General features: G+C 42.1%; 1 protein-coding gene across 6 annotated transcripts in view; it reads right to left on the reverse strand.

Moving 5' to 3' along the window:
* The window catches only part of CCDC158 (coiled-coil domain containing 158), a 132,629-nt gene that overhangs the window by 70,942 nt on the left and 43,409 nt on the right, over positions 1-18,278 (reverse strand). For all 6 annotated transcript variants that reach the window (XM_075606726.1, XM_075606718.1, XM_075606717.1 and 3 more), the window contains exons 5-9: positions 14,842-14,951; positions 13,145-13,457; positions 5,590-5,663; positions 5,357-5,467; positions 4,799-4,913 (exon numbers count right to left, since the gene is read on the reverse strand). In XM_075606726.1, the coding sequence (XP_075462841.1) occupies positions 4,799-4,913; positions 5,357-5,467; positions 5,590-5,663; positions 13,145-13,457; positions 14,842-14,951 (723 nt within the window). The remainder of the gene's footprint in view (positions 1-4,798; positions 4,914-5,356; positions 5,468-5,589; positions 5,664-13,144; positions 13,458-14,841; positions 14,952-18,278) is intronic.

The raw sequence follows: 18,278 nt of genomic DNA on the forward strand, positions 1-18,278 counted from the left end.
AGATAAAGGTACACCGTACATACTCTAATCTCATGCCACGTCCCCAAAGGGTATGTGTCCCTATCTATTCACAGGAAACAGTGCAGGAATTGAAAGCAGAAATGAAGGATGAAGATAAAGACAGACAAATAGCCACCGCATTTACTGGAGATAAATAAATCCCTCAGCAGCCCACGTTCTCGCACAGTGCAGACGCTACCTACCACCCCCCCCCCCGAAAGGGTCGCTATAGTGACATCATGCACGCTGACATCACACAACTGTACCCAGTAAAGAATGAAATTACAAGTAACTGGTATGTAGAAAATCTCTATAACTAATAGAAGAGTATACACTTTTTTAGTTTGTGATCATACTCAAACTAAGTGAATAAAATATTCATATACAGTATAACTCTTCCCCTCTAGGTGGAATGTCAACAATTTATTCAGAAATATCTCATATCTTAGGTACTTGAGAATATCAAATAGTGTAAATGGAAATAGCAACATGGGTAGTGCTTATACAGTACTGTGTTATTACTCATCTTATACTGATGCTGGAGATGGATGTACAGTATCCAGCTACCTACATAAAAACAGTGATTGCTGTACTCATTTAGTCCACTAGTGTTCACTGAATAAATGTAAAATATTAAATGGCGTCCTTTTTGGGTCTCCACCTTCGAATTTACTTGCTCCATCCTGAAACAGATTAATCCCTTAGGATCCCCTCTATTGCATCACTGAATGGCTAACGAGGTGAATAGTTTTCCTTTACATCGGTCGCTTTTAGCATTTTCTTGCCTACAGCACATGTTCTAATAATCTTTTCTTGGGAGCTCTTGCAGTCATACCTACATATCTATACCCATATGTGCAATGTAGGCAATAGGCCACCACTTACGACACACAGTTAATGTATTGGATTATAGTGTGTTTCTTGTTGAAGCGATCCGTGAATGTCTCCGTTTGTGTCATGTATTGTAGTTGATGGTATGAACCACGTGTATGCGAGTGCTTACAACAAGGCTTTCGCTCTGTTAATTGTGTCCATAGATATGTGCAATCTCTGGAAATGCATGGTGAAACTGTGACTGGTTTGCAGACGGAATTAAGTGCCATGACGGAAGTCTCCATCTTCATTTCCACGGACTCGCTGAACACAAACATCATCTAAGCACAATGTGCTTCTTTCCGCCAGTCTGGCCACGATTGCTGACAACTGGGGAGGTAACACCCATTTCCTGGCAGTCTTCTGACAAAAAATGGCTAGACCTGAAAAAAATCTTCTTGATAGAATGTGTTGTTGTCTGGTACATAATATTCCTTGTATACCATACCTTTTACTAGTGGATGGACCAGAAAGTAACAGAATTTCTTCGGAGAGCCAATGAACACCAAGTTCTGCTTTTGTGGATTGTATATCGCATGCGCACGAGCCGACGCACGTCTACTGTGTAGCCCTTAGGCCGTGTTCAGGGTGGCTGCTACGCGACGTGTGCGCGCTTGCACGTCCGTCGCAAACTCAGGTTGTTCGGTGGGAGTGTTCAAACTGAAAACTCCACCGGCAGCAAAGTGCAGGGTTGACGCTGCTACATTTTGCCGCTACTACAAGAAATTATATTTTGGGCTGCAGTCGTGTCAAGTGAGCTGGTTCAGCGAACCAGCTCTGTGACACGTTTGCTCCGCCCCCGCCATGCCTGCAAACGCCGCAACCCGACTCCTGCAGCCGGAACACAGATTGCTGGGCTGCAGGAGCACGCAGGGGAGGCACGCACGGACGCTCGCGTCCGTAGCAGCCACCATGAACTCGGCCTTAGACTTCATGTCCGTGTTTCTACAGGACAGCCAGAGCATTGCTTCAAACCTGCTCACAATCATCCTTAATAAGGGGCCGATCCTGCACTCGGTCCTCCAACCAATGGCAATATTCGCTGCATTAGCCTGCCCACCGGTGACGTCATGCGTTGGTGCCCAGTCGGTTCCAGCAGCAGCAGGTGTTGCGCCAGTGAGACAGACCAAAGGACTTTGCAGTTGGACTCGTCCAGATCCAAGTGCAGTATATACAACTCCTGTTGACTCTGTATACCTTTTGGACTTTGCACTCTGTGCCTGTACACTCTATTTCTATTATTCAGTAGTGGTAGCTGATTGAGTTTGGGTTTATTTTTGCAAGTGAGACACAGGATATAGGGAAGTACCTTTGGTCCTCCTGACCTTAGGGAACGGACCTGAGGAAGGGGTCATCACCCCGAAACATTGCCCCCCTACTTTTTTCCTTTTCCCTTTTGTGGTATTCCCTTGTCCTTCCCGCCCCCTGTTTTGTACTTAGAGAGTATTCATTACCATTATTGTTACCTTTTGCTGCTATAGTGTATGACACTGTTCCATAGTTTTGTTCATGTGCTTTCTCAAATAAATATTTAATTATTCTGCATATTCCTAGTTTGTGATTGTTATTACATGGTAATTGAGTGCTCGGAACAACCCCCCCCCCTTTTCTAATTAAGTCCTGCTTGTTCCTAGTTTACATTATCTTTCTCCATCGCCTTTCTTAGTTTTTCAATATATGCAACTCAAAATGTTGAAAACTCTTCCTTTGCTTCTTCTTCCTCTTTAGAGGAATACTCCTCTTCAAACAGGATCACAAATTACTGCTTTATACACCCTTGTGAATCCTCAGGACAAATAAAAACTTTATTCGGTGGATCTTTTATCCTGAAATTTGTGCTACGGCTTCCTTAAAGGCGGACAATGTCTCCTGAATAAACTCCTGAAACCATGTCATGAAATTCTACTACCCTACTGAAAAGTCCCTCTAGGAGTAGAGGCTTCAGAAATCCTGCAATCATATAACATGTTTATAGTGGAACTTAATATTCTCCCCCAGCATAAATCACATAATAATTAAGAGTCTCCTTTACCTTCAAAGCAAGATATTTGTAACAACCGGGGAGTCACGCCGCCCTCGGCGTGCTCCCCACTCACCGGCATCGCCGCAAGGTTCCTCCGTGCCGCACTCTCTCCTCCCCTCCGGACCGCCCGATCGCCGCCGCACTAAGGCGCACGCCAGCGTCACACAAATAGTGCTGGCTCTGGACGCGCGCGGGGGCACTCCTACACACGGATGCACGCTCCAGCCCCTTAAAGGCACATACCACCCGGACGGCACTGTGCAATCAGAAGCAGGCACATTGTGTGTGGAGGCCCTGTCCCCTTTAGCTCCACCCTAGGGTGCTCATCTGACCTATCCCTGCCGCAGCCTGGTCCTCCACACACCCCCATCTTGCTACCCTGCCATTGGATCTTCTCTCCTACTTATACCCTGCGGTTTCATTACTCGTCGGCTGAGCATAGAACCGGTTGTTCTCATCACTCTCTGCCTCCCTAGTCTTGTCTTGTTTTGCAGTCTTCCTCGTGTACCGAACCGGCTTACTCTTCGACTCTCCGTACCTCTGGCATCCCGAACTTGGCATACGGCAATACGACTCTCCGCACCTCTGGCACCCCGAACTCGGCAAACGGTAAAACGATTACGTCTCTCTCTCTAACCCCGGACTTGGTTAACAGCACCCACTACCATCCGTACCTCTCCTGCCCCAACTTGGACACCCAGACCATTCTACTCTCAAGACGTGCCCTCGTGGCTGTGGATGGCGTTATATCCTTTCCCACCGCAGCACCGCGGTCCCGCCTCGTTTGTGGTGAGCTCGACCTGACAATATTTGCATATGAATCCAGAAAGCACTCTAGATCGTTTTAAGCAGCTGCTGGCTGGGGATGTGAAGGAGGAATGCCCAGTTAAATAGCAGATACTGGCGTCCGCATTCCAAGACAAATATTTTCTGGAGTTATGTCAGTGCATGTACAGTACGCGCGTGTTACACAACTGTAACAAAATTAAAATTTGGCCCCTTCCCTCTATTTGGGGAGCATGCTGGAGCCCATGTGCAGGCTTTCGGGCCAATATAGTCTCAAGAGGGAGAGAGACCTCCATTCCCCTGCCCCAACAGGACTATCTACCACAAGGAGGGCTCCCAGAGACGCACAAATGGGGTGAGTAATAACAACAAACATTCTTGCAGAGTTCTAAAATGCCATCTTACAGAGACAGGACCCCCCCAAAAAAACACCCAGGGAAGAAGGGCAGAAGTGCTCTTAGGTAACAGAGGAAAGGTCAAATTGAAATTGGATGGTCCAAAATCAGAGGAGTTTATTAACACTCGGTTGGCACTGCTGTTTGTAAGGTGACAAAGAAATAAATTTTCCGATTTGGTACTGAAAAATTTAACATTTCAAACATTTTGCAGCAATTGATTTATTCTCTGGCTTGCATGCACTACACCTTTAAAAAAAGATACCATTCACTTGGAATAGTAAAGAAGGTCCCACCATATGTGTTTAATACACAAATTAACAGCAAATAATGTAACCCTCATTGGTGCTCAAATTGTTCATAGGGGCCTGCAACTCATCGTATTGCATGTTCCTCACCTATAGATTTGTCATAGGTTGCGATTCATTTTAAATGGATCAACAACATAGTTATTCATAGATGAAATCACAGTGAACAGAGCTTTCAAAATGGTCTCTTCTACAAGTATGCAGTACACTCCTGTGAGATTTGAAAAGCTCTGTTTTACACTATATTTAATCTATAAAGAAATCTTGTGTTGGCCCATTAAAGGGCATCCCAATTTACAATAAATCTAAAATGCCACAGAGCTAATAACTTTGCACTCTCTCATACGTGAAACACTTAGTTTACACAAAACAGTTGTACGCTCTTTGCCATCACCCCCCAAGTCCCCACTCACCTTGTCTCTATAACCTCTCTTGGCATTCCGTAGCTCTGAGCGTAGCTGGGACACGGCGGATTCCAGGTTAGCGATCTGCTGCATATACGTTGTACTCTGGTCTTTTGCTTGTTCTCTGAGTGGAAATTAAAAAAGTAAAGAATAACCCCCATATAACTACTTTTACATTCAGCCAAAAAAAGCCGTTCAACAATGGGCCATTCAGGATGTTTCAATAACATAATGCAACTTTCTGACTATTTAGAATTCAAACTACCTTAATACACCAATTCCACAGACATACCCACCTTTTGGGTCTCATCGGTGTGAGGCTGGTTATACTGGCTTTGCAATGTCAAGTTGGGATAGTTTTCAGTTACTGTACACATTATACTGTATACATTATGGTAGGTAAAAAAAAGTGACAAAAACCCTCCACCGTATGGTATAGAATAGAGCAAATAAAAAATATCACTTGTGAGCAAAAAGGCAAACTTTACAAAAGGAATAATATATTAGAAGCTCTACTTCGGTTATAACCCAACAATGTTTAATAATACTGTAACTTGTTAAACCTACTGAAAGATTTCCATGCGAGTCTGGATGTTGTTAGCCTGGCTTCTGGCACTGTTCGCGTCGTCGGTCAGTGCTGCCACCTCCTGTCCCTTTTCATTTACTAGAGTCTCATATCTAACCCAAAAACATGACACACAGGTGAAAAATCAGGCAGCAAGAGCGGAGAAAGAATACTTGGTCTAGAAACAAAATTGCAGATCTGCTGCCACTCCTCTTATTTCAATAAATAACCCCACCTTTCCTTATGTTGTTTTAATAGAATCTCTTTGTCCTGCAATTCCTTTTTCAGATCATGAAGATGATCTTCTACCTAAGATACAAGAGACATAAAAAAAGGTTTTACTCCATGTGGCCTTCAGCATCTTGTAGAGCATCTTTAGTGTTAAATCTTCAAGTTTCATTGCACTGCCTAATGCACATTGTAATGCCACAGTACCCAATAATTATGACTCGTATCAGGTTAGGGAATGAAAAAAAACTTGGAACAGCAAGAAATCCATTGTCAATTAGACGTGTAGCAAAGAAAAATATAAGAACTATAGTAGAGACATAAGTGATTCTATATATAAGAAATACGTTACCACCCGGATGAACGGTAAAGTAGATACACATACCCTTGATAAAGATCCCTCTGTGGGTTCGAAACGTCGGTTCTATGTGATGTATATGCCAGTATAGTTGTTTGAAAACTTACCTACTGGGTGCTGTCTCTACTTTACCGTGCACCAGGCTACTTTACATCCAATTATAGGAGTGCTGGACATATACATAGATAGATATATAGATAAAATCCTGATGTACAAAATCCGCAGCACTCACCAATTCAAATGCAAAAACAATTTCATGTAGAAACACAAGCAGCAGGGGTAACAGCGGGGAACAAGAAGCGACGTTTCGGACCTACCGGTCCTTTCTCAAGCTCCCTCACTCAGCAAGTAATACACGTCTAATACATATAGTGATGTCAATCTATACGAGTCTGACCGTGGGATACATCTTTATATTGCTGATCATGCAATGAGCATTTCTTCCCCTCCTGTATGTGCATGAACTGAGGGGAGTATGTGTATGTACCATAGGTGTATAAGACTTGCCTCCGGTGTTTATTAAGGGAACTGCGTTTTTTTCTCACTTAAAGGGGCACACACTTTTTGTTCCTGATGAGCCACCATATTAGTAGTAGTAAGGAGTAGTAGTAGTAAGGAGTAGTAGTAGTAAGGGTTTGGCACCAAATTTGTTAATTGACATCACTATATGTATTAGACGTGTATTACTTGCTGAGTGAGGGAGCTTTTGAAAGGACCGGGAGGTCCGAAAAGTCGCTTCTTTTTCCCTGCTGTTACCCCTGATGCTTGTGTTTCTACATTAAATTGTTTTTGCATTTGACTTGGTGAGTGCTGCGGATTTTGTACGTCAGGATTTTGTCTATTTGTGCTGCTGGATTGTGATATCCTGGTTGCACCACAACTGGCCAGATAAGTTGCTTTCCTTCTACTTTCCCCTGTTGAGTGCCCTGAACATTCGTGTGTGTGTGTGTGTGTGTGTATATTATATATATATATACATATATATATATATATATATACATATATATATACACATATATATATACAGATAGATAGATAGATAGATAGATAGATAGATAGATAGATAGATAGATAGATAGATAGATTTGTGGCAAGAAAAAAGAAACCCGCTTGGGAGCACTCAGGTATACCGTTTAGAAAATAACCATTTATTAATTGACACAAAGAGAAATAGATAACAGTACAAAAATTTAAAAATAAGACTAGGACCCCTGACACGAATACTACCCAAAAGAAACACTGTTGCAAGATAAAGGGATAAACTATCAATGTAAACCCTAATGCCTAGTATAGACAAAATTTATGATAATCACTTAAATTTGCAAAAAAACTCTAAGATAGGCTATTACGATTCCAAGTAAATGAGACATGCATCAGATATAATAAGTCCCTGAGGACATGGAGTGATTAACCAGTATATAAAATATTTCCTCATCAAGCATAAATTCCACCTCTTAAAAGCAGATATAATATCCAAGACCCACAGCAAATTGAATGTCTGTGGGAAATTGGTAGCTGTGCTCCGAGGGTCACTCTGTGCATACAATTAAGTAACACGCATAAAGAGTACGTGCTCTCAAAAAAGAGAGTGCAAAACGAATAACCTGTATATTGCAAACATGGATATCAAAAGCGTTCAAAGTCCAGAAAAATAATCACAGCAGTGTTAGGTAGCATAGTTACGTGACTGCATAATCCAGGGGTCCTGCCTAGCACCCCCACGCGTTTCGTCAGAGGACTTAAACTCTCTCTCTCGCTCTCTCTCTCTCTCTCTCTCTCTCTCTCTATATATATAATGAAATACTTGATACCATTCAGAATGGTATAGAGTATTTGTTTTTCAATACGCACACAAATATATATATATATACACAAACAGACCTTAGGGATAGGCTTCAGTCAGATACATTCCAGGATACAATGTTAAATAAAAAACCTTTCTTGCTTTATCCATCGTAACACCGCCGGAAGAAGAGACCAGTGTATCTCGAAAGCTCGCACAAATAAAAGCATTTAGTTAGTCACAGAACAGAATCGTCTATTCATTTTTGATTATTAAGCTCGGCTAACACGGTACAGATACACATACAGTTAGGTCCGGAAATAATTGGACACTGATACAAGTTTTGTTATTTCGGCTGTGTACCAAAATAAATTAAAGTTACAATTACAGTTAAATAATGAATATGGGCTTAAAGTGCAGTCTATCAGCTTTGTATTCACATCCAATTTGGAGGAAGGGTTTAGGAATTACATCTCTTTAATATGTAGCCCCCTCTTTTTCAAGGGACCAAAAGTAATTGGACAATTAACTCAAAAGCTTTTTCATGGACAGGTGTGGGCTATTCCTTCGTTATTTCATCATCAATTAAGCAGGTAAAAGGTCTGGAGTTGATTCCAGGTGTGGCATTCGCATTTGGAAGCTGTTGCTGTGAACCCACAACATGCGGTCAAAGGAGCTCTCAATGCAAGTGAAACAGGGCATCCTTAGGCTGTAAAAAAAAAAATCCAGAGATAGCAAGAACATTAGGAGTGGCCAAATCAACAGTTTGGTACATTCTGAGAAAAAAAAAAAGAAGGCACTGGTGAGCTCTGCAACACAAAAAGGCCTGGACGTCAGGCAACAGTGGTGGATGATCGTACGATCCTTTCCATGGTAAAGAAAAGCCCCTTCACAACATGCAGCCAAGTGAAGAACAACACTCTCCAGGAGGTAGGCATATCATTATCCAAGTCTACCATAAAGAGAAGACTTCACGAGAGCAAATGCAGAGGGTTCACCACAAGGTGCAAACCATTCATAAGCCTCAAGAATAGAAAGGCCAGATTAGACTTTGCCAAACAATATCTAAAAAAGCCAGCCCAGTTCTGGAACAGCATTCTTTGGACAGATGAAACTAAGATCAACCTGTACCAGAATGATGGGAAGAAAAAAGTATGGAGAAGGCTTGAAACGGCTCATGATCCGAAGCATACCACATCATCTGTAAAACACGGTGGAGGCAGTGTGATGGCATCGGCATGCATTACTTACAATGGCACTGGGTCACCAGTGTTTATTGATGTGACAGAAGACAGAAACAGCCGGATTAATTGAAGTGTATAGGGATATATTGTCTGCTCAGATTCAGCCAAATTCAGCGAAGTTGATTGGACAGCGCTTCACTTTACAGATGGACAATGACCCAAAACATACTGCGAAAGCAACCCAGGAGTTTTTAAGGCCCAGAAGTGGAATATTCTGCAATGGCCGAGTAAATCACCTGATCTCAACCCGATCGAGCATGCATTTCACTTGCTGAAGACAAAACATAAGGCAGAAAGACCCACGAACAAACAACAACTGAAGACAGCTGCAGTAAAGGCCTGGCAAAGCATCACAAAGGAGGAAACCCAGCGTTTGGTGATGTCCATGCGTTCCAGGATTCAAACAGTCATTGCCTGCAAAGGATTCTCGACTAAGTATTAAAAATTAACATTTTATTTATGATTGTGTTAATTTGTCCAATTACATTTGAGCCCCTGAAAGAAGGGGACTGTGTATGAAAATGGTTGCAATTCCTAAACGTTTCATACGATATTTTTGTTCAACCCCTTGAATTAAAGCTGAAAGTCTGCACTTCTATTGCATCTCCGTTGTTTCATTTCAAATCTATTGTGGTGGCGTACAGAGCCAAAATTATGAAAATTGTGTCAGTGTCCAATTATATCCGGACCTGTATGTATGTATGTATGTATGTATGTATGTATATATATACACACACACACACACGTGTGTGTGTGTGTGTGTGTGTGTGTGTGTGTGTGAGCCCCCACAAAATATATATATATATGTATTTAAGTGTCAAAAAGGAGTGCTATTGAGCGTGGCAAATGTATACAACAGACGACAGAGAAGCCCAATGCTACATCCAACATGACAGAAATACACAGTAAAATACTTATATATTCTCTTGAAAAAGGGTCATTTAGTTTAACCCTTTGGCCAAAGCGTTGTAAGCTTGCGAGCCACGACAAGGCAGACACCCGTTCGAAAGTCCTAACACTGCCAGATAAAATACTAATATACCTCTATTAGGATTAAAATTCTCATTTACCTCTATTAGGAGGGAGAAAGACCACATTGGATGTAATGTGGTCTTTCTCCCTCCTAATAGAGGTAAATGAGAATTTAATTCTACATGTTGGATGTAGCATTGGGCTTCTCTGTCGTCTGTTGTATATATATATATATATATATATATATATATATATATATATATATATATATATATATATATATATATATATGTATATATGTATGTATGTATGTATGTATGTATGTATGTATGTATGTATGTATGTATGTATGTATGTATGTATGTATGTATGTATATATATATATATATATATATATATATATATATATATATATATATATAAAATCGAAAGGTTGGTACTAGCTACGGTGAATCTGATTGGTCCTCAGCCTCTGGCCAATCAGATTGGTGGCTCTGACGTCACCCAACTGCCACTTTCTTCCCCCTCGGCGCCACACACACACCTCTCCCCCCCACCCCCCATCACCCTCACCCTCACGTGCGCCGCCCTGCACCGGCTCCCGAACGGAGGGGAAGCGCGGCGCGGCCCTCCTGCCCCAGCCACCAACGCTCACTTCCCCCCTCCCCCGGTGCTCACTTCCCTCCCTCCCCGGCGGGGTGACAGGCAGCCTCCGGAAGGACCCCCTTCCTCCTGCAGCTGCCTCGCAGTGCTGAGTGGCTAAGATGGCGGCGCCCGGAAGGACCCCCTTCCTCCTGCAGCTGCCTCGCGGCGCCGAGTGGGTAAGATGGCGGCGCACAGCGGACAGGCGGGGGGTGCTATTCAGTCAGGAGAGAGGGGGGTGCTATTCAGTCAGGAGAGAGGGTGGGGGAGAGAGCCAGGAGAGAGGGGGGGGGGGGGGGAGAGAGAGTCAGGAGAGAGGGGGGGAGAGAAGGAGTGAGGGGAGAGGGGGGGAGAGAGGGAGTCAGGGGAGAGAGGGAGTCAGGAGAGGGGGGGAGAGAGGGAGTCAGGAGAGGGGGGGAGAGAGGGAGTCAGGAGAGGGGGGGAGAGAGGGAGTCAGGAGAGGGGGGGGGAGAGAGGGAGTCAGGATAGAGGGGGGGAGTCAGGAGAGAGGGGGGGAGGGAGTCAGGAGAGAGGGGGGGAGGGAGTCAGGAGAGAGGGGGCGGGGAGTCAGGAGAGAGGGGGGAGAGGGAGTCAGGAGAGAGGGGGGGGGGTAGCCTGAACAGCTGTGAAGAGGGGGGGAAGGGAGTGGAGAGGGAGGATGGGGGAGCCAGAACATTACATCACGTGCAACGCCGGGTATATCAGCTAGTTACATATATACAGAAAAGATGCGATTATGTAATAATTTCCCCCTGGCTGTAAAACTATACCAAATTTATCACAGGAAAAAAATTATTTCCTTGGACAATCCTAGTCTACTTTTTTTGCCATGGATGTGCAGCCTGAAGACTTTCATACAATATACCCCAAGTACAAAAAAAAGTGCACTCTTTTTTTTCTCCCCTTTTCCATTCTTATCACAAACTTTAGTACTTCTCTATCTAGGAAAAATAATATTTAAGATAGATTTGTAAATATGCAATACGAACATTTACGGAATAGGAGATTATAGGACCAATCCAAGCATGTGTGTTACTTAAAATAAAATCAATTCTGTAGTATTAGATAATACTTACTACCTTTTTTTATTTTAAAATTCAACCCTTAATGTCATGTTTTTTTTGGGGGGGGGGGGGGTGTGGGGGGGATTACAAACATTAAACAACATTACAATACAAGAGGAAAAAGAAGAAACAGAAAAACATACTTTTATGGAAAATTGTTTTTAGTATTGCTCATTATTCTTATAATTTCAAAATTCAACACAGTAACACAAATAATAGTAAAAAGAAAAAATAGATAATAGCATTTTCAAAGATTAACATCAAAGCTATCATCACACAGCCTCCTAACAGAATCTGGCATAAGACTCCCCATTCACCATCTCCCCATCAACAATATACGATCATATTTCCTCAAAGGCGAAATTATTTGTGACCCATCACAATCCGTCTGAGGAGACCCCAAGAGGTATGCTCAAATGTCTGTATTATTGAGTCCCTATCTTGTTGCGACATAGAATCAATAAACATTTCCCATTTTTAAAAAACATTCTTGGTTCTTAATTCTTTATTCGTCTCAGCTTCTAATTTGTCCTTAATGCCATTTTTAATGTTTTAATATACTGAGCATCCTTTGATTTCTATAGCACGCTTTATCCCACCTCCTCAGCAGTGCAAGATCTTTGTAACACTTTCCTGTTTGTGATAATTTGCTGCCAATATTCCCAGCAGATTGAGCTGCAAACTGTAACAATAGATAATGCTACCTTAGTAATATAAGAATATATTGTAGCTGCTGAGTTACACTGACTTAAGGATTGATTGAAACTGAAAGGCAGCCATTTAGTGAACCCTGAGAAGCAAGATCTTTGCTCATCGAAGACGGGAGAACCAATTGATCAGCAAATTAGGTAATTAGTTTTCAATAAAGGTAATCAAAGGCTGCATATATTAAAATAACAAAAATCTTTTTTAAGATGCTTGGATTGCCTCTTTAAAGGGTTGTTGTAATACGTCATTGACTAGCTGCAACCTAATAATATTAAAAATAATTATTCAACTGCTGATCAGTGTGTATAATGTAGAGAAAAAAAATTGTGCAAAGTTCTAATATATAAATCAGGGGTTTTCAACTCCAGTCCTCAAGACTCCTCAACAGGACAGGTTTTCAGGATATCCCTGCTTCAGCACAGGTGGCTCAAATCAGTCCTTGCTTCAGTATAGATCCCTGCTTCGACTGAGCCACCTGTGCAGAAGCAGGGATATCCTTAAAACCTGACCTGTTGGGGGGGGTGGGCGGGATGGAGTCTTGGGGACTGGAGTTGAGACCCCCTGAGTTAAACAGCTTCTGGAGCACACTCCATTTTCGGCATGTAGTAACAGTACTACCAGTGAACAAATAAGAGAGTTCTTTGTATACAAAGTTTGCATATGTGTTTGCAGACCGTTCAAGTCTCTTCTTCAAATGCAAGTTCCCTAAATCTCAAACACAAGGATCAAATAATATATTCAGTCAACGCATGAAATACGTTAAGACACCAAATTTGGTTCTTGCCACTTACTGGATCGAGTTTCTGTTTGAGAAAAGACACCTCGCTATCTAGCTCTTGCAGGACTTTGCTCACAGCTGTCCCAAGGTTGCAGACGGGCCCTTGCTCATACACTTTCTTTCCTGAGTGTTCCTCGTAGCTCAGTAGGGCTCCTTGGATATCCTGCAGCACAGTGTCATGGCTCTGCACCATCTCCTTCAGCTGCTCAATCTGAACATTCAACTGCTTTAGTGTTTCCTCCTGCAGCTGGTGGGCGGTTCGCAGCTCCTGAATCGTGACCTGAAGTTGCTCATTTGCTTCTTGTTGACGGTTTGACTCCTTCAGCCTGCAATACACAGGAATATCATTTATAAATCGTTATTAGAAGAAAGGTACAACAATATTTTGCTATTGCATTGCACAAAGGAACGTAAAACGGCTGTCAGTGCTGTGCATCGAATTACTGAGCTACAAACGGTGCAAATCAAATTAATGTAAGAAAGTATTAATAGGATAAGGTTGGTTTATTTGTTATCTCATCAGAATTTAAGTTTTGCGATAAGGAACCCACATCAACCCTTAATTTTCATGCTTTGTACAATGGTCCACGCTAGTTAAATTAACCCCAAAAAACTGCACCAATAACTTGACCAAGAGGCCAGACATAATTGCAACTCTCCACTGAACTCTGTCTTCATTGGCTATTCTCGATCCTTCATAAATATGTGCTGCCCATCTCAAATTGTGTGTAAACAAAAAGGATTATTTTTTTTTTCACCAATAACCCAATTCTTCTCCATAATAAATAAAGTAAAAAAGTAATCATCAGCAGCATTTGAACCCAGAAATGCAATATACACGTCAAACAGCTTTCAAGGAGAGTAAATGTTGATATATTGTATATGGAAAGCCCTCCTCCTCATAGTTAGTTTCCCTTATTACATCTTGTTGTCTGTTACCAAGCTAGAAATAAAGGAGAAATCAGGATTTGTCTAAGGACAAGTGTTCATTTTATTATTTAAAATAAATGGTGTGTGATTACACAGGTCACCACACTTCATGTCAAAACATTTGCAGTTTCAGTCACTACTATTATCCGAATGATTAGTTTAGAAGGACATACAGCAATGAACAAATGTTAAAACTGCAAGCACACATTTGCACATTTTCAGCCCACCGATGAGTACAGGGAAACACACAATACATAGGAATGCTCTTTGCCTTTTTTATTGCAAGCCACATACAGTAAAGAAGAACCTACATTTGAAAAATGAACAAATGGTGTTACAAATTGCTATGCTTTCCCTGTAGTGAGACTCTGTGCTTGAGTGCTGCAGTTTTGATAAATAGTGGGACCCCAACTCCAAGATAGTCTTCAGACCCGCCCCCTCCCCCCCCCCCCCCCCCACACACACCCCTAATCGGCCAGTACTGTTGTCCATGAGAGGTCTCCAGTAAAGGCTCTGGATTGTGGTTGCAAAACCACACCATGTTCAAACGCCTGCTTCTCCAGGTCATTGTGGTCTCTATTACATAGCCAAGAGTTGCTTGGTACTGCAAATATGCACTGTGTGGTGACAATCAGTTAGTAAGATGTGCCTTTGATTTATGCTCTTTGAGCAAGACATTTTATAAAAGCAGAACACCAACATTTTGACCAGCAAAGTTGTTGTTGTTGTTGCCTTTAACCTGTCTATCCTACAGTAGTATGAGCTCTGCTTCGTACATACCCAATGTCCAGCATGGTGTCCCTCTCCAATTCAAGCTTCTGAATGATGGCCTGTAAATCTGTGATTGACTGCCTGAGCTGAAATTTCTGCTGCTCATGGAGGTCACTGCTCTAAAGAGGCACACACAAAAAATGACAGTGTACTTTGTTAATAGAGAAGATAAAACTCCTACACACAGCTTGTCTATTACATACTGCCACAGTGAGGTGTTGATCATTGAGCTCAGTCAGAAGCACTTATTCTGTAAAGTGTGAATATCGTACGGAAAGATCCACTGAAATCAATTGGCCCCATCACAGTTCACAGAATAGGGGATATAGGAGCTTATTCATTACACTGTGATAGTGCCCCAATCGCACACTAACTGCTACTGAAGTGCCCCGATCGGCACTATCACAGTTTAATTAATATTACCAATAATTCTGAAAGCTAAAACTAGAAAGTAACATAATGGATCTATAATAATGGTTAAATAAAAAAAAAAAAGACTACAGACAACTCATTCAAAAGACCCAGAATCAAATAAAAACGTGCTTAAATGAAGGGTATCCTACTGCAAGACCACATTGATATAAATTGACTTTAACAGCATTTGGCATGGCTCGTGTAAAAAAATATTTTTTACAAAAGGGATTCTCGAAATCATAATATATAACCAACGTGTCTGTTCGCACAGAGACCATCATCAGGATCAAAATAAACCGAAACAAAAACACAGGTTATAAAATATGAATTTTTGTTTTATTGGAGGGATCTACCAATGTTTTATGAGTGTCCTCATCTGAAGTGACTAACCATATTTAACAATTTTGCATAGTTGCCAGCAAGGCATTGCATCTATTGCTGCGAAAGGGTTAATATATCTTTATACTACACCATGTGAAAAGTGGCATCTAAACATGAAAAGCTGCATCATCTACTTTGGGTAACTTATTCTGTGCTGGAAAACCTCAACAATCCTTTACTTGAAATCTGCTAAAAGCTTTAAAATTGCATTTTGGACATAGTGACTTTCGAGACAGTTTTCAAATATGTTTGTTTTTCCCCCCTTATTAAGAGTGTAGATTTGAAACAATTTACTTTGAAAAAGGCCAAAATGAATTAGGCACCCATTTGATTAATTCCATATATGTACGCTCTGGTTGTACATGGCCTCTTCTGCTCTCACTTTCTTCATCGCTGTAAAGGGAAACTACTACTCATCAGCTTAAGTATGCCATAACATGTGCTTTGGGTAAGCAGAGCACTCCATCTGTCACATGTTTGCTACCATATATAGAGTTGTTTACTACAAAGGAAGTGTGACTCACCAGTTTAAACATTATTTTTTTGCTACAACACTTAGCACTGATTGGAGGAAGCCTAAGAAAATATGCTATAAATAAGAGCCTAGGCTGGGTTAGTGCCAGAAGCGTCTCCATGGACCGTGCAGGTGCCAGGCAAAGAATTCTCCTCGTTCTCTCTGGATCAGACTAGACTGAGTGGGACATCCCCGGGTGTTTGGAGCATTTTCCTGTTGTATGCTGTTAAGCTGTGCAAGCTGTAACTGATAATATAACCAAAGCCAAGTAAAACCCATTTTTTATTATACTGTATCTCCAAGACTGTTTACTGACTCAGAGTATGGAAATTATTGGCTGAATCAAGAATCTTTGCATTACAATCTCTATGCTCCAAAAGAAACCTGGCTGTCACAACATGACTCTGCTATGGAGGCTCTCTCTTTCTCTCACACTCTACACCCCAATGGCTGGGGTGGAAGGTTAGGTGGTCTCCTTTCCTCCCGCTTCCAAAATCAGTTCTGTTCTATGCCTCCATCTGTTACTCTCTCTTCCTTTGAGGTTCACACTGTCCAGCTTTTCTACCCTCTCTCTCTCTCTCTGCATGTGGCAGTCATCTACAGACCACCTACCTCTGCAACCTCTACCCCAGCCTCTCTCTCCGACTTTGAATCATGGCTTTCCTTCTCTCTCTCTCCTGACTCTCCTATCTTTTAACTGGGGGACACCAACTACCAGCTACCATATTGATGATCCCTCAGTCTCCTGTGCATCTCACCTCTTTTTAACCTCCTCCTTTGGCCTCCCCAATGTGGACCAATTCCACCCACAAGGACTATTGAGACCTCGTCTTTAATGAAAACTGATTCCTTTCTGATCTGTCCATCTCCCCCTTCCACTCTCGGGCCATCATCTCCTATCATTTACCACCAATCACTCCCCTTACCCCCTACCGGTTCAACTTGCTACTCTTGAGATCTTTGCTCCATTGACCTCCCTGCTCTGGCATCTCCCCTGAATGCTTACCTCTCTTTTCCCTGAACCTGACAATCTTGTCAACTCTTACAACATCCTCTCCTGGTCTATATTCCCCTTCTCAGCTCTGGTACTCCTATCCCTATATCCCACAGCCCTACTTCCCATCAATCCTTTGCCAAACACTTTAAAGGCAAGGTAGATGCTTTCCACAAGGAGATTCAGTCTGTCCTTTCTTCCTCCTCTCTGCTTCTACCTAAATCACCTTCCTCCACTCGACTCCTTTTCTCACATTACAGAGTTGGAAGTTTCCAAGCTGATTTTCTCTTCTCCCTCTACCACATGCCCTCTCGATTCTATCCTCACACCATATCAGAACTCTTGCTCCTGTCTTGGTCCCCACTCTCAACTTCAATTCCCCTATGACTTCTGGCATGTTCCCCTTCTCCTCTAAGCATGCAGTGGTCACAATTCTCAAAAACACTGTAGACCCTATGTGCAGTTACTAACTAGCAACCAGAATCCCTCCTGCCTTTTGCCTCCAAACTAATAGAACATCTCCTGTTCTCCGATATGATCAACTTTCTTAATTCACATGTCCTCCTGGACCCTTTACAATCTGTCTTTCGTACAGCTCACTCAGAGACGTGCTTACTAAAGTAGCCAATGATCTACAGGAAACAAAATCCCATGGTCATTTTTCCCTAATTCTGCTCGATCTCTCTGCTGCCTTCGATACTGTTGATCACCCTCTTCTCCTTCATATTCCAAACTCTCTTGGTATCCAAAACAAAGCTCTATCCTGGTTCTCATCCTACCTCTCCCATCGCACATTTCCGGTCTCTTTTTGCGAACATATCTTCGTTTTCCGTTAATCTGTCCATTTGTGTACCTCAGGGTTCTGTTCTGGGACCTCCCCTTTTCTCTCTCTATACAGTATCACTTGGTGACCTCATCAACTCTTTTGGCCTTCGGTACAGTACCTCTCCAGTCAAAGAGCTAAACATTATTTAACATTCCAATTGTAATGACCACTCTCATGATGGGAAAAACAGATAACATAATGACCACTCTCCTAATTGATGGTAATAAAATAATTGGATGAGAATAACGTGGGGTAAACAATTACTTTACAACAAGAAGGTTCCAGGTTTAAAAGGGGAAACCACGTGTAAACCTTGC

This window comes from Ascaphus truei, chromosome 1, assembly GCF_040206685.1.
Source record: "Ascaphus truei isolate aAscTru1 chromosome 1, aAscTru1.hap1, whole genome shotgun sequence".
NCBI lineage: Eukaryota > Metazoa > Chordata > Amphibia > Anura > Ascaphidae > Ascaphus > Ascaphus truei.